Raw genomic sequence first — 15,833 nt, forward strand, 5'->3', positions numbered from 1 at the left:
AAACTTTTTTCTTTTCAACACAGCCTGCTTTGATCACATACCTACATGTCATCGCTTTTGAGTGGTTAGTACAGCAACAGAAAGCAGGTTTCTTTGCAGATACTTAGTGTTATCTCCAGATGCTGAGCTTCTTGATAATTCCTATCAGCCACTGTCTCTCACTCTGTTTTTTTGCTGTAATGGCACGAGAGAGATTTATTTTAGCCAACTAGCATGTTTGCACTTGTTTCTGGAGCGATCCTCTCCGATTTAATCCCAATTTCCTGGAGTGGCTATCTGCATCCCTGTAAAATTTAGTCTGTGGACGTGGAACAGATCTCTGTGCCCCTTAGCACCCCGACTAAAACAAATCCTTTCCTTTCCCGGGAACATCTGAAGAAGTGTATCCCTGTTTCTTTTATATTTGCTGTCCTTCAACACATTTCAGTGGTAGTTGCGTACCCGTTCTGAGAACTATTCCTCCAGCAGCCTTTCTTTGATGTCTTTCAATAGTGCTCCATCTACACTGTAAACAAGACTGTTACTTTTAGCTATAAACATCACCTGATTTTCCCAATTTCAAACCCTAGCCAGCCCAATGATCTGGAAGTGCTTGCTGCTTTTTGGATTTTAACTTTTTCTGCGGCTTTCCTTTCTTCTCTTCACTTTAATGTGCATTCTGGAATCTTCTATCTTCGTCGAAACACTTTTTACCAACCCTACTGCTTCAGCCTTCCACATTTCCTGTATCTCTGCCTCAGAGTTATGGAACACTTCTGCACCGAAAAACGTCCATCGGCCTGTCTGGTCTAAATATTGACTAGTTTCCCCTCAATCTGTCTTCCTCCCTTTGGAACAATGAGTCACATTGGCTCTTTCCCAGTCTTCTGCTAATCTCAGAATTTAGTTGGTTTAAAAAAAAACTTTAACTAATCAATTCTTTATCACGTCCTCCACCTCCTCTAAAACTATTGGGTGCAGACCATGGGGTCCCAGTGATTTATCTGCCTTTATCCCAATGAGTTTCTCTATCCCCCTGATGACTGGGACTTTTACATGTTTTTGCCTGTTATTTGAAATTAGCCCACCTGGTATCTTAGGTATATCTGCGGTGAAGACTGATGAACAGCTGAGGTCACGATTGAACACAGATCTCTGGAGCTATGATGCAGCAACTATGTCTACTGTGTCACTGAGGGACTGATTGAAACAGGAGTGTCCAACTCTCCAATGGTTCCTCCCTTCCTCACCCTCGATGTAAGTCAGCCAGCCACCAGCATTATCCTCTTATTGGAGAGAAAAGAGGAGAGATCATAGTTTGACTGTGTAGAAGGTTTTGAAAGGGATTTTTAAGAGTTGGGAATGGATTCCGTGAATTCCAGCAGTTGAAGGCCCTCCCATTAGTGACTAGTCAAAGAGTGTGTCATCCAGAAGAATAATACATCCCAACACAAGAGAGGGTAGATGCTGGAATCTGGAGCAACACACAAAATGCTGTAGCATCTCACTATGTCAGGCAGCATCTAAATAGGGATCTTCCCATGGATGTTTTCTGACCTGCTGAATTTCCCCAGCTCTTTGGGTGATGTGTGCCTTTTGAGATCATAGCCCCATTTCTCAGTGTTCAGATTCTACCCTCCCTCCATTCTGAAATGTACCACTAAAAATATGTCAAAAGAGGTTAAAAAAATAGAAAAGTATCAAAATATTCCCAGTAAGTTAAGAGACAAAGGAAATTGAGAGTTCTGTAGGGGAGCGTAATTGGGAGAAATTACATAATTCACAACAATCGACATTCAGTTGGGGTTTCACTTTAAGAGGCTGGTCTGACGTGATGATGTTGCGTAAGGATTTTTAGCGCAATTTTGTGTTTATGTTTTGGAGTTCAATAAAATGTGTTACAGGTTTATTAAAAATAAAACACTTCACTTTATTTTATTTGCAAAAACCTACTGCGCAAATGAATTGATGGATTCAATGATGTCAAATCTGGCAATCCAATCCCATAGAGTCAAACCCAAGGACAGAGGGATACTTGATGAAAGTGCTTTGCTGTCATTTTAATCACATGGAGCACATGAAAGCTATAAATGTGTGAAAACGCAAAGTGAGATTTTGAGTCCTTGCTTAGAATGGGATGGATGTCATTGGAACCCTTGTGTCTATGCCAACTAATTTCCAGAGCAACCCATTAGTTTCACCCCTGGCTCTTCCTCCATAGCTTTGCAATTTTTTTCTTCATTGTATGTTTATCTCGAAGACCACAGTGAACCTACCAGTGTGGATCCATCGCATCTACTGGTGTTGCATTCCAGATCCAATTTATAAAAAGAAAACACGAGGAATTCTGCAGATGCTGGAAATTCAAGCAACACACATCAAAGTTGCTGGTGAACGCAGCAGGCCAGGCAGCATCTCTAGGAAGAGGTAAAGTCGACGTTTCAGGCCGAGACCCTTCGTCAGGACTAACTGAAGGAAGAGTTAGTAAGAGATTTGAAAGTGGGAGGGGGAGATCCAAAATGATAGGAGAAGACAGGAGGGGGAGGGATGGAGCCAAGAGCTCTCTAACTTCCGCTAATGCCCCACCTCCCCCTCGTACCCCATCTGTTATTTATTTTTATACACACATTCTTTCTCTCACTCTCCTTTTTCTCCCTCTGTCCCTCTAACTATACCCCTTGCCCATCCTCTGGTTCCCCCCCCCCTTAACTTTCTCCCTGGGCCTCCTGTCCCATGATCCTCTCATATCCCCTTTGCCAATCACCTGTCCAGCTCTTGGCTCCATCCCTCCCCCTCCTGTCTTCTCCTATCATTTTGGATCTCCCCCTTCCCCTCCCACTTTCAAATCTCTTACTAGCTCTTCCTTCAGTTAGTCCTGCCGAAGGGTCTCGGCCTGAAACGTCGACTGTACCTCTTCCTAGAGATGCTGCCTGGCCTGCTGCGTTCACCAGCAACTTTGATGTGTGTTGCTTATAAAAAGAAAGCTTTTTAACAGCTTCTTCCCGTTCACCATCAGATTTCTGAATTGTCCATGAATTCACAAACCTTATTATTTTGCTCTCTCTTTGCACGACTTATTTGTTTAATTATATAGTATTTCTTGTTGCAACTCATATATTAAGTTATTTTTATGTATTGCACTGTACTGTCGCAAAACAACAAATTTCATGACATACGTCACTGATAATAAAGCTGATCCTGTGCTTCCCTTTCCCCTTTATGTTGTACCTATGACCTCTCGTCCTTGACCTCTCCACCCTATCCACTCTGTCCAGCCACTTCCATTATTTTATATGTAACCACAATTCTGCTTGCATCTAATTGTCAAGTTTAAACTTTCACCTTACTTTTCATTTTGCTAACCCTACTTGTTTTCCTGTTGTAAAGGTACGGTCAGTTAAGTGGCATGGTTGAGCCAGTGGCGGGAGTATTTGGTGCCTTTGCAGTAGTCCTTGCCGAGCCACTGTTGCCCTACGCCTTAGCTTTTGCAGCCGGTGCCATGGTTTACGTTGTAATTGATGACATCATTCCTGAAGCTCAACTCAGGTGAGAACCAAATAATTCCTTGTAACTTCATTTGCGCTTTCAGTGTTGTCTTTCCCAGTTAACCAGTCAAAAGCAAAGGTATTCAAACTCTGGAATTCTGATATAAATACAGAAGGTATTGGAAGTTCACCAACTGAAGGATCACTATAATTATTAGAAAGAGATTGAAAATGGCACAACATTAATCAGTTGCAGATAATGGGCAGAGAAATGGCAGATGGAGTTTAACCCAAATATATGTGAGGTGTTGGTAGGGCAAGTCCAGGGAGAAAGTACACTGTTAATGGCAAGACCCTGAACAGTGTTGCTGAGCGGAGAGCTCTTGGGGTCCAAGTTCATAGCTCCACGAAAGTGATGACACAGGTCGATAGGGTGGTTAAGGAGGCCTATGGAATGCTTGCTATTATTAGTTGAGGCATTAAGTCCAAAAGTCAAGAGATTGTGTTGTAACTTTTTAGAACTCTGGTTAGGACACATCTGGAGTATTGCATATAGTTCTGGTCACCCCACTATAGGAAGGATGCTGAGGCTTTGGAGGGGGTGCAGAAGAGGTTTAGATTATGAGGACACTCAGTCCTCTTTTATTGTCATTTAGAAATGCATACGTGCATTAAGAAATGATACAATGTTCCTCCAGAGTGATATCACAGAAAACAGGGCAAACCAAAGTCTAACACTGACAGAACCACATAATTATAACATATAGTTACAGCAGTGCAAAGCAATACCATAATTTGATAAAGAACAGACCATGGGCACGGTAAAAGAAGTCTCAAGTCCCGATCGACTCCCGAGTCCCCGATAGCAGGCGGCAAAAGGGAGAAACTCCCTGCCATAAACCTCCAGGCACCGACAACTGCCGATGCCTTGGAAGCAGCCGACCACAGCCGACACTGAGTCCATCCGTCCGAAAACTTTGAGCCTCCGACCAGCCCCTCCGATACAGCCTCCTGAGCGCCATCCTCTGCCGAGCGCCTTCGACCTCGCCCCGGCCACCGAAACAAGCAAAGCCGAGAACTCGGGGCCTTCTGCTCCGGAGATTCCGGTTACCACACAGTAGCAGCGGCAGCGAAGCGGGCATTTCGGAAGTTTGTGGTTTACCAGGATGCTGCCTGGAATAGAGGGCATGTGCTATCATGAGAGGCCGGAAAAACTTGGTTTGTCTTCTGTGGAGTGGTGGAGGCTGAGGGGAGATCTGATAGAGGTTTATAAGATTATGAGAGGCATCGATTGAGTAGACGGGGAATATTTTTTCCCATGGTAGATACTAGGTTACCTGGTCAGCACAACATTGTGGGCCGAAGGACCTGCAATATGCTGTAGATTTCTATGTTCTTTGTTCTATGTATATCTAAAACCTGAGGGCATGTATTAAAGGTGCGAGGGGGTAGGTTCAAACGGGTACGAGGAGCAAGTTTTTTTACCCAGAGAGCAGTGGATACCTGGAATGCAGTACTTGGAAAGGTGGTAGAGGCAAATATAATAGAGGCTTTTAAAAGGTGTTTAGGTAGGCACATGAATATGAGGAAGATGGAGAGATATGGACATTCTATAGTTGGGAAGGAGATTAGTTTTTTTTTAAATTTACTTTTTTGCTGGTTCGGTACAACATTGTGGACCGAGGGCCTATTCCTGTGCTGTACTGTTCTATATTCCATGTTGCTTACAAATAAAGGAGCCTTCCATCTCAATGAGCTGGAAATTTATAGCATATCTAGGACAAGAATGAATGGTGGCAGCGATGAGGAACGCCAGTTATGTGGAGAAGGAGGCTGTTTGAGAGTTCAGGGGATCTAACAAAGATATTCTGAATCATGATGGGATTTGATGAATAAGAGGATCCGTCCCCACCAGCAGAGAATTTGGTCAGATGTTGTTTAAGCATTGAAGGCAAGGTGAAAAGAGGTTTTATTTCTCTGCATTAAGTTGTTAAGATCAAAACTGCACCACCTAAAAGGGTGATAATAGCACTTTTATTAACATTCAAAGTAAATTTATAAATGGGAAGGAAGCAAGGGAACAGAACTAATTGTTGGCAATGGCAAGGTGGGACAAATGGCCTCCTTTTGTCCTGTTTACTTCTGTCAGGTTTGACAGAATCTGTAAAAAGAAATAACAGGTTTATGTTTCAGATGGAGCTCATTTGTCAGATGAACAAAAGCAAATAAATATTGTGGTCAGGTAAAGATTTAATAAAGTTGTTCAGGTGATGCGTCACAACTTAAGCAACATTTAATTGTTTCTTAAGCAACAGCAGAACTTCACAATTGAATAATTGCCTCCTGAATGATTTCAACAGTGACCTAGATATGCAAATTTATTTCATCTCTAATATACTGACCAACAAAGTGGTGCAATATGGATCAACAAGGGGAGATGGGCTTCTACTAATGATCTGTAATTTTATCCCCAATATAATACAGGCGTGCTAAGTCAATTGCACTGAATGAAAGCAATGTTCAACCTTTTACTGTTCAACTGTTAAATTTATTTTTCTTTTGCCACTGGTGCAAGATCCAAGTCTAGTGTAAGTCAGCTTAGGTCGGCCACAGCTCTGTGCACCTTTTACTTGGCTGCTCTCATTAAGTGGGTACAAAGTATAAGATATTCCTGCCCTTACTCAGAGTCGTCTGTAATTGACGGTTGGGTCGCAATTACTTAAAGGTGCAATCTTTTTAAAGAAACTTCCATTTTGTTCTCCCCTTTGAACTTTGCCACATCAAAGGCCTTTTCCTGGCCAGATGTGTGTGTATGGGCAAAATGTTCTCAGCTGCAGGCTTTTATTAAGGCCACTTTGTGCACTTTACTAGAAGGCACAGAGCAGTGTTTTATTGTGTTTTGTACTCTGCCTCTTGCTGGTATCAATTGCACTGCTGTGTTCAAGCACCAATACCTGGGCTGATGTTTTAGATTCCCCGTTCTTCCAGAATGCATGGAGTCTCTCACAGCTGATAATGCACCAGTCGGAAAAGACCACAGAGCTGTTTAGGAATTATGATTAGAAAAAACAGAGTTGCTCAATTTTCATTCCCTTAGAGCAATATGGGGTCCACAGACCCTTCAGTTGACAGTCGGGTTCATGGCATAAAAAATGTTGGGAACCCCTACCTTTGAGATATACACACAGTAAAAAAATTGATCTCCCTGTGTTTGCTGCTGCACAGCACTTTATGGAAATCTAGTGCAGAGGCATTTCATGCCAAGTCTAATTCTTCTTGTGTCCATTCACCAAAGTCAGATTAATTTCCATTGATGGCTTCAGTGTTGATCTTGGCAAGATCTGGAACTGTTAATGGACTCTCCTCAAATCGTGGTCAAATCAGGTGTGCCTCCCATAGGCCTTCATCTTTGCAGCATTGCCCCATTTCACTATGTCAGCTCTTCTCAAGATGGATTAGGTCTGAAAGGACATTTCAGGAGCTCTATTTCTCCCTTGTCACCACAGGAAGCTGCTTGGTTGCCTGAATGCTGGCCACACTGCCAAGGTCTGCAAGTTGCTGACTGGCTCAATGTCATACTTCCAAATGTCAATGAGTTGTCCCTATAATATACCCTCTGTGTAAATGATTCCTCGGGACAGTGGACCTTGGACCATTGACAATTGCAAGTTGGCTTATCAGTGGTGCAACATTAGGTGTGTTACCAAGAATCCTTTTAGTGCATTTTATATATTAGTGAAGCAACTTTAAACACCATTCAAGGGGAAATAACTAAAACACATTATTATTTCAGGTTTTGATCATATTGTTTAGGCAAAGAGACATATTGAATGCATTCCAATTTACCAAATTATTCTAAAGCCATTAAAATTATTGATCACTGAATCAGTTGAAAGGAAAACTGACAGTATCCTTGCTCTTGTTTCCAGTGGAAATGGAAAGCTGGCTTCCTGGACCTCCATCATAGGTTTCGTCTTGATGATGTCGCTCGATGTGGGCCTTGGCTAATCTCAAGATGTACAGTACCTTCATTCTGAAGAAATTACTTTGGGAACATTATTTTCTTCACTACAAATTCTTTTTTTCCCCCCTGTAACAGATTGTGATGTCAGCATCAGTCTAGTAAACTGAATACACATTTCTAGATTGACACATAATTTGATCTCAGTGGAAAATAACATTGACTTCTTGTCTGGGGCAATCATTGGAACTTAAGCCTTTTTAGCGATCTGGACCAGTGATCATTTAACATTTGTTTCTGGTTTTTGTGGGTTTTCCAAAGTTTGAAACTCAATGTCTGTTTATAATGAGGTTTTATTTCAGTTCCAGCTTTCATTGGTAGATTCAGAAAACAGTATCACAGCTGGATATTTATCAGCATAAACTCAGGTTAGGAATAGGCTGATAATTTATGATTGACAATTGTGTAATAGAATAATGCTGCCATAACTATGCAGTTATAATCACCCATTGAATGATAACTGGTGTTACATCACTAGCTGAACAGATATTTTGAATGATTTTACTTGTACTCCAAGTTCAAAGTAAATTTATTATCAAAGTACATATATGTCACCCTACATACACCCTATGATTTGCTTCCTTGTGGGCATTCACAGCAAATACAAAGAAGCACAATAGAATCAATGAAAAACTGTAAAAAATATTAATCTGTTAAGTGTACATTTGACAAAATGTAACTGAAACACTTTGCTGCCCTTCGTTCTGAAGTTCAACAAACAATCTCAGTTACAGCAGCCTTGGGATAGTCTGCATCATTTATTTTGACATTTTGTGATTTCTGAAATGATTTGAAGTGTGGAGCGTTGTTTGAAGTAATATAATCTGTTTATTGCCACCAAAGAGTCTGTTAGCAGACACCAAGGGGTATGGTGAAATGTACCTTTGTAGATTCAGAGCCATTCGCTTTCTTAATTCAAAAATATGACAAAGACATTGAAATTTATTTAGGCCACTGCTAATTTTTGTAACTCACTGAGAGAACAAATCAGTATTGTTTCTTTAAAGTGACCTGCTAGCATTTTCAGCACACTTTATCTGCAGGCATACAATCTTAAATTAGGGTGAAATGAAGAATAATTGCAGATTTCTTTAAACAAAGTCAGGCCAAATCATGTTATATCAACTAAAAATCTAAGTCAACTAGATCAAAAGGAATTTTGTTATAAATGCAGTATATTGCCCGTGTTGAGGCTGCATTATTGAGAAAATGCTGTTATAGAGATGATTGTTACTCTGAATCCAGATCAGATCAGGAGTAATGATCGTTTCATTCTCCTTTACATTCGGGATGACAATAAACAATCTCAAATCTTGAATCTTGAGATGGCCCTGGATGGCTCCAACGAGATGTTGGTGCTGCACTGATTTCTGTGACCCTGCAAAAATGACTGGTGGAATGGTGTAGAATATGTTGCTATACAGACTCTTTAACTTTTTATCCTTTTTATTATCCTTTTATTAGTAATCAAATAGAGGTAGAGAATATCTCAAGAGCAGCACATTTTCAAGTTTCACAACCAATGTCCAATAATTTAGAAGGATGCAGTAAAGTCTGGGACAGAGTCTTTCCCATGGCCCACACAAAAGAAAGTAAAACTTCAAATACAACTCATGACAGCCAGAACCTGGCGTAGCAGAGAGCCTTTCCCATTGAATACAATGGGCCAGTGTATGAACTGTATTTGTACCATACTCACACACCCATTTGCAGAACTTGACATCAGTGCCCTTTTGGCCCGCCGCTCACTTTAAACAGCACTTAGGCATACAATGTCATGTTTGTTTTGAAGTAAATATATAACTACAGTAATGAGGTGAATTATAAAAAGGGCATTGAAAGATATTGTTTTGGCACAAATTAGCTGGCACTGTAACAAAAAGGAAAAGAAACTTGTTGGTGATTCAGAATAAATTATAATGATTGAACTTTGTAACCCTGAGAGTACTAGGGTCTAAGGTTAACAAGCATTTGGAAGTTTCCGCTCTCTCCCTAAGAAACGTTTTCAAATGACATTGTTTTTGGTGTGTTGCTTCCTGACAGTGCCCCATTATGAATCATTCTAACTGGCAGGTACAGCTTAATTTTCTAAAGGAAGATAATTCTGATTTCAGGATTTAACTTTCAACTGTTTCACATAGCCCAGATGTTTAGGTCATGGGGAGCATTTACCTTGTTTACAACTATATTCATAACAGTAATATGATAGGCAGCTGCCTATAAAACCATGGTGCTGGCTGAAGACTGCAGTAGGTACAGCTCATTAACTGTAGAGGGATGGCTCAGAGAGAGACACGGTGGGAGAATAGGTGGATACACAAACACACACGTACCACAGTTTTTTTTAAGTTCCGTATGAACTTTGAGCTATTGTGGAAAACATGCCAGATAGGATGAATTCATGTTACTGCTACTGGGCATAATATCACTTGGTTCTGCCAGTCAGTATTCATGCCAGGGAGTTATTGATTAAACCAGAAGTTAATAGCAGCAATAAAAATAAAAGCAAATCAAATCAAATTAGAAATGATAGGACAAAGATATTGAGTTTACATGTTACAGAATTGGTATATCTTTTGTCCTCTGCTATAACTGATATAAAAGTCTCTGCTGCTCTGGCATACAGTGATATTGTGAAGCTTGGGCTAGAGAAAGGCGGACCTAAAGTGAAGATTTCGATTTCATGTATCTCCTCAAATGGTTTCAATCAGGGAGCTGTTGCTCTAAATCTGTGCTACCATGAAGTTTTTGAATATAACGTTTTAACTTGAAGGGCTTTTGTGTCTTTATCTTGAATTATTTTAAAAATAATAAACAATTTTAATGCAACCAGCTAAGTAATGTTGTTGTGTTACCAGTATCATCACTATGTACTGCTCAGGTTGAAAAGACAATTATCAGGATGGCTTACTTTCATGACATGTTTTCTTCCAAAGTAACTCTGAATTTAAACACTAAATTCATTGTGAATTATGCTAGAGGAGCAGAGTTTTTGATATCAGTTATAACAGAGGACAAAAGATGTGCCAGTTCTGTAAGATGTAAACTCAATATCTTTGTCCCTGATAGACTCCCATAATTTCTAATTTGATTTGTTTTTATTTCTGTTGCTGTTATTAACCTCTGGTTTAATCAATAACTCCCTGGCATGACCACTTTCAGGGCAGAGGCACTGATTGGCAGAACCAATGTAAAGGTGAACTTAGATTTTATAACGAGTATCACAGGATTCAGGGCATGGACTGTGTCAGATTCTTAAGATGGTCGTGATTTCTGAAACAATGAAAATGCTGAATCATACAAACCCTTTGTACACCCTGATAAATATCTGTGGTAATATTTGATTCTGTAATTGAGGAACTGAAAAAGGCTAAACGAAGGACACTGTTGTATGTGAAAACAGTTTGGATAGCTGCAAGAAAACTCAAATGAATCCAGGATGGCCAAAGCCAGTTTTCATCACAATTTTATCTTTATTGCATCATAGAGCACTACAACACAGAAACAGGCCCTTTGGGCCCCAGCCCATGCCAATCTTGTCTTTTGCCTAGTCTCATCGATCTGACCCCAGACCATATCTCTCCAAACTTCTCTTAATATAGAGAATATTTATATTCTCCATATAGGGAATATTTTCTCTTCAGTTCATCTGCCAGAGCTGTTTGCAACACCTTTGTTTAAACTCAGTCAGATGCACGGGTGAATGAGGTGAAATGGTATTGGTACTGAGCTGAGGATGTGAGGGACAGAACACTTCTAAATCTTAACAAGTACTTGGCACGTCAGCCCAGGAATAAAACCTGAAGCTGCACTTCCTTCCTTTCTCACTTATTGCTTGTAGTCTGCAGTCTGGTACTGATCGTTCCAGTGTGTCTGTGTACACAGTCTACTTCTATTTGCTCAAACACGAGGAAATCTGCAGATGCTGGAATTTCAAGCAATGCACACAAAAAATGCGGGTGAACTTTTATTCGCTCTTGTTTTGGATGCTTTCCATTCCCTTCTTCAGGTCCTTACTCAGTGACTTGGGAAGTGAAGGAATAATTTGAGCTGCTGGCCAGTGGAGAGTGTCTGCAGCCAGAGACAAATCCAGACTCTTATAGAAATTGAGTTATCTTTCGCCTTCCAAACAGACGGCGGTTTAAGTAGATTTCACGTGGGGCTCTGGTCCTTCAGTTCCCGGGATCATTCTCCTAAACCTCCTCTGGACCCTCTCCAATGCCAAGGACATCCTTTCTTAGATTATCATCACCTTTATGCTCCATATCGTATGATGTGGGTGATCATGGTCTCATGACCATGATCGTTCTGGGCAATTTTATCTACGGTGGTGTTTTGCCATTGCCTTCTTCTGGGCAGAGTCCTTACGAAACAGGTGACCCCAGTCATTATCAATACTCTTTAGAGATTGTCTGCCTGGCATCAGTGGTCATATAACCAGGTCTTGTGATATGCACCAGCTGCTCATACGATCATACACCACACCACTTGTTCCCATGACTTCACATGATCCTGATCATAAAGATTTCTTCGATATGAGGCCCACAACTGCTTATATAACTCCAAATGCAATCTGACCAATGCCTTATAAAGTGCCCCAGCACAATCCTTAGGCTGTGTGGGTCATTGAAAGAAAACAAAGCATTTTGCTATGTGTTTAATGTTTTGATGTACATGTGTGGCATAAAGCTAACCTTTAATCTTCTGTCATTTTTAATTTCCTTCGAAACAATTTGACAGTACAGAACCTTAAAAAGCAGAAGTGTCTGACACTTGTATGATAATGCTGTAAGTTTTTAACTCTTTCCACTGTCTGACCTGAGTGTTTGCAACGTTTTCTGTTTTTATTTCTTGTAGTATAAAAATGGAATTTGATATATCTGATGAAATAAGCCAACAGCTCATGAGTAAACTAATGTCCGCAGCCACATATTGCAATGACAGTTGTGCTGTGTAATCTCTGTCTTCAGTTGAATCACTGCTCATTTGTCATGGGAGAAATTTTACTTTATTTTAATGTTCCTCACCTCCCATTGTTAGTTTGCTGAATTGCCTGATGCCCATGAAATATTCTCTTAATATTTAATGTCATTTCCATTACATAAGTGTGAAGGAGAATGAAATAATTATTACTCCAGATCCAACACAGCACAAAAAACACAATAAATATCAATACTTAAGATATCTTGCGTACGTATATTGATCGTATGTCCCTGAAGTGATGCTGGGCACCGAAGTCTTTGTACATAAGGTGACTCTGACATGAAGTGATAAGGTAGTGCTAGAGTGGGTGTGGTGTGGTGGGTTGGAGAAGGAAACAGTTTTTGAATCTGGTGATGCTGGCCTGGCTGCAGTGCAACCTCTGCTCCGATGGGAGAGGAAACCTTCATGACGTTGCTGACTTTTTTTTCCCGTCGCCTTTCTGTATATACATCCTTCTGTTGTTTATATAAATTTTGTGATGAAGTACTCTAATCTGGATGCATCAATACATTTTATTGCTCTTAAATTAAAGTAATTATATATGTAATGCTGTAGAAGTACCCATGCTTGAAGATTTGTCCCTCCAGGCGAGTACGAAGGTAAATAGATATCCACTCTGGCCTGGTGCCAGACCAGAAGACATGCACGTAACAGCAACCATCATGCCACAGGTGACTCTTTACATAAGCTAGCATTTCAAAAAAGAAATTTTTTTAAATTCTCACTGCGCAAAAAAGAAGAAATATTTGCTCTTTGTTGTTTTTAAGGTTTTTTTTTTGGATTTATGAGACCAAAATGATGATCTGCAACCCAAAGGACGATAATTGTGCAAAACGCAAAGTGCAATCTCCCGCCAAATTGTGGAGATTCCTGCTTCCATTCAGCAGCTATTTAGATAACGAGGCTAATGCCTCAAACTTGTTTTCCTGGCACAGTGTCTCACCCACTGGGAATTCACCTTGGCACATTGCAGGCTCAACACCCACAATTTTCTGCCTATTTATATGGAAAATCCATCGACTACACCAGCAGTTTCATCTACATCCGCTCAGACTGCGGATCCGGCTACTAAAAATGCACTTATTTGCTCAAGCTGATCTGGGTATGATCACTGCAAAGCTGGAAGTTCTGTTTATCCTCAGTTAAGATGTTCCTGTCCATTTGAAAGTCACAGTTTATTAGACGATCCTAAGGTACAGGAGCCTCAGGACTCACACCACCAGGTTCAGGAACAGTTATTACCCCTCAACCATCAGGCTCTTGAGCCAAAGGGGATAACTTCACTCAACTTCAATTCCCCCATCACTGACCTTCAAGGACTCTTCCTCTCATGTTCCAGATATTTATTGCCTATTCATTTATTATTATTATTTTTTCTTTTGTGTTTGCAGTGGTTGTTGTTTTTAGCACACCGATTGAACTCCCAGGTTAGTGCAGTCTTTCATTGATTCTATTTTGGTTATTATTGGATTATGGATTTATTGTGCATGCCCACAAGAAAATGAATCTCAAGGTTGTATTTGGTGATATATATGTACTCTGATAATAAATTTATTTTGAACTTTTGAATTTTGATCTTCATTGGGTGTTTTTTTCTTAATACAAAATACATGAGATAAATATCAAATTCATAATGAGAAGTTTCCTCATTCTAGCATTTGACATCAGCACATTTAAGAGTCTTTAAACAATGTAGGTTTATTCTATTGCCTGATGCAAATTGCACAAACCTTGCTCATGAAATCACACTCCTAAGCCTCTATCTGGTCACTAGGAATCTAATAAGCTGAAATCTGTTTGAGTTTTCCATGCATGCTATTGATGCTTTTACTAGTTGTTCAAGCATTGGTCCATCTGGTGCTTTGCTGTTTCCGAGAGGGTTCCACAGGCTGCAAGGAAAGCATGCAGGATGGAGGCCAGGAAACCAGGATTCGAGGCACAAACCAAGGATCGGCTCCAGACCTCACTGATTAAAGCGCCGGCGGAGATTGAAATCATCACAGTGGGTGAAGGGGACAAGCAGGTGGTCAGCACCGTCTACCAGCCTCTCGCTCGTTATTGCCGGAGGAGGGTGTCTGCATGTGGGAGTCTCTCTCTTTCTGCGATGGAGGTCTTTGAGCTCGAGTGATTTCTCTCTCCCTCGGCGCTGTCAGAGAATGGTGCTAGAGCAAGGTTTAATCACCACACTTTGTAGATTTGGACTCTAATTCGGTTTATGACGTGTACTAGTTCTGTTTCCTTCTTCGTTTGTTGCTGCTTTTGGGTGATTTTTGAATTGGGACACCCTGCAGATAACGAACACTGAACTGAACTGAAATATGCCTTTTGATTTGATGTTTTTGCTTGTGTTTTTTGTTCCTATTTGCGTGATTTTTTTTTTGCACATGGGGGAAGGAAGGGGAATTGATGTTTTTCTCTGAACAGGTTCGTTCCATAGTTCCCTTCCCCAATGATATTCTGATACCTGTTGAAATGTTCTTTTGAAGGAAAGACATATAATTTTTTTTCTGAAATGATAGATCCAAATATCTTGCAATTCATCACAATTCTGTAATATTTGTCTTCTACTGTTGATTTTAGAGTTATTAAATATACAAAATTACACCAGGTCATGATGTTAGATTAATTGTGTAACAGAAATACTGGAAGATGAATACAGCCCGTAACTGCCTTAACATCTGAGTCCATTGCCATAAGACGTGTTATTGACACAACAAACATGGCTTTGTCCCCTTTTTATTATAAAGAAACAAAGATCAAGTTCAAGTTTGTTGTATAGCTAAATTAAACAACTTTTTTTCTGAGACCAAGGTGCAAAACACAGTATATACAGTGTACAGGTATCACATTAACACAATAAAATAATATTAACAGAATAATATTGTAGGATTTTGTGAATAAAACATGTCAGAGTTGTTTATGTGCTTAACAAAAGCTGCAGCCCTTTACTCCCATTACAAACTAAACAAAAGTAGTCGCTCTACACTGGTACCGTTACGTCAGACGCCGTCTCTTAAAGAGAACACAACTCAAGGAAGGTGCTTGTGAATTATGTAGAACAATTATGAGCAATACGTGTCATTTGTCACCCATTACATTACCCCGCATAGAATTTACCAAACAACAGGAATTCTGCAGATGCTGGAAATTCAAGCAACACACATCAAAGTTGCTGGTGAACGCAGCAGGCCAGGCAGCATCTCTAGGAAGAGGTGCAGTTGATGTTTCAGGCCGAGACCCTTCGTCAGGACTAACTTCCTAGAGGTGCTGCCTGGCCTGCTGTGTTCACCAGCAACTTTGATGTGTGTTGCTAGAATTTACCAAAACTGGCATTATGAGTCTGTCTGGAGGTTGTATGAGCCACC

General features: G+C 40.3%; 1 protein-coding gene across 2 annotated transcripts in view; it reads left to right on the top strand.

Moving 5' to 3' along the window:
- LOC134360311 (zinc transporter ZIP11-like) overlaps positions 1–15,334 on the top strand; it is an 860,127-nt gene extending 844,793 nt beyond the window's left edge. For both annotated transcript variants that reach the window (XM_063074529.1, XM_063074530.1), the window contains exons 8-9: positions 3,367–3,525; positions 7,394–15,334. In XM_063074529.1, coding sequence (XP_062930599.1) covers positions 3,367–3,525; positions 7,394–7,472 — 238 coding nt within the window. In that variant the 3' untranslated portion in view covers positions 7,473–15,334. The remainder of the gene's footprint in view (positions 1–3,366; positions 3,526–7,393) is intronic.
- Positions 15,335–15,833: the final 499 nt, after the last annotated feature.

The sequence above is a fragment of the Mobula hypostoma genome, chromosome 22 (genome assembly GCF_963921235.1).
Source record: "Mobula hypostoma chromosome 22, sMobHyp1.1, whole genome shotgun sequence".
NCBI classification, from domain to species: Eukaryota; Metazoa; Chordata; class Chondrichthyes; order Myliobatiformes; family Myliobatidae; genus Mobula; species Mobula hypostoma.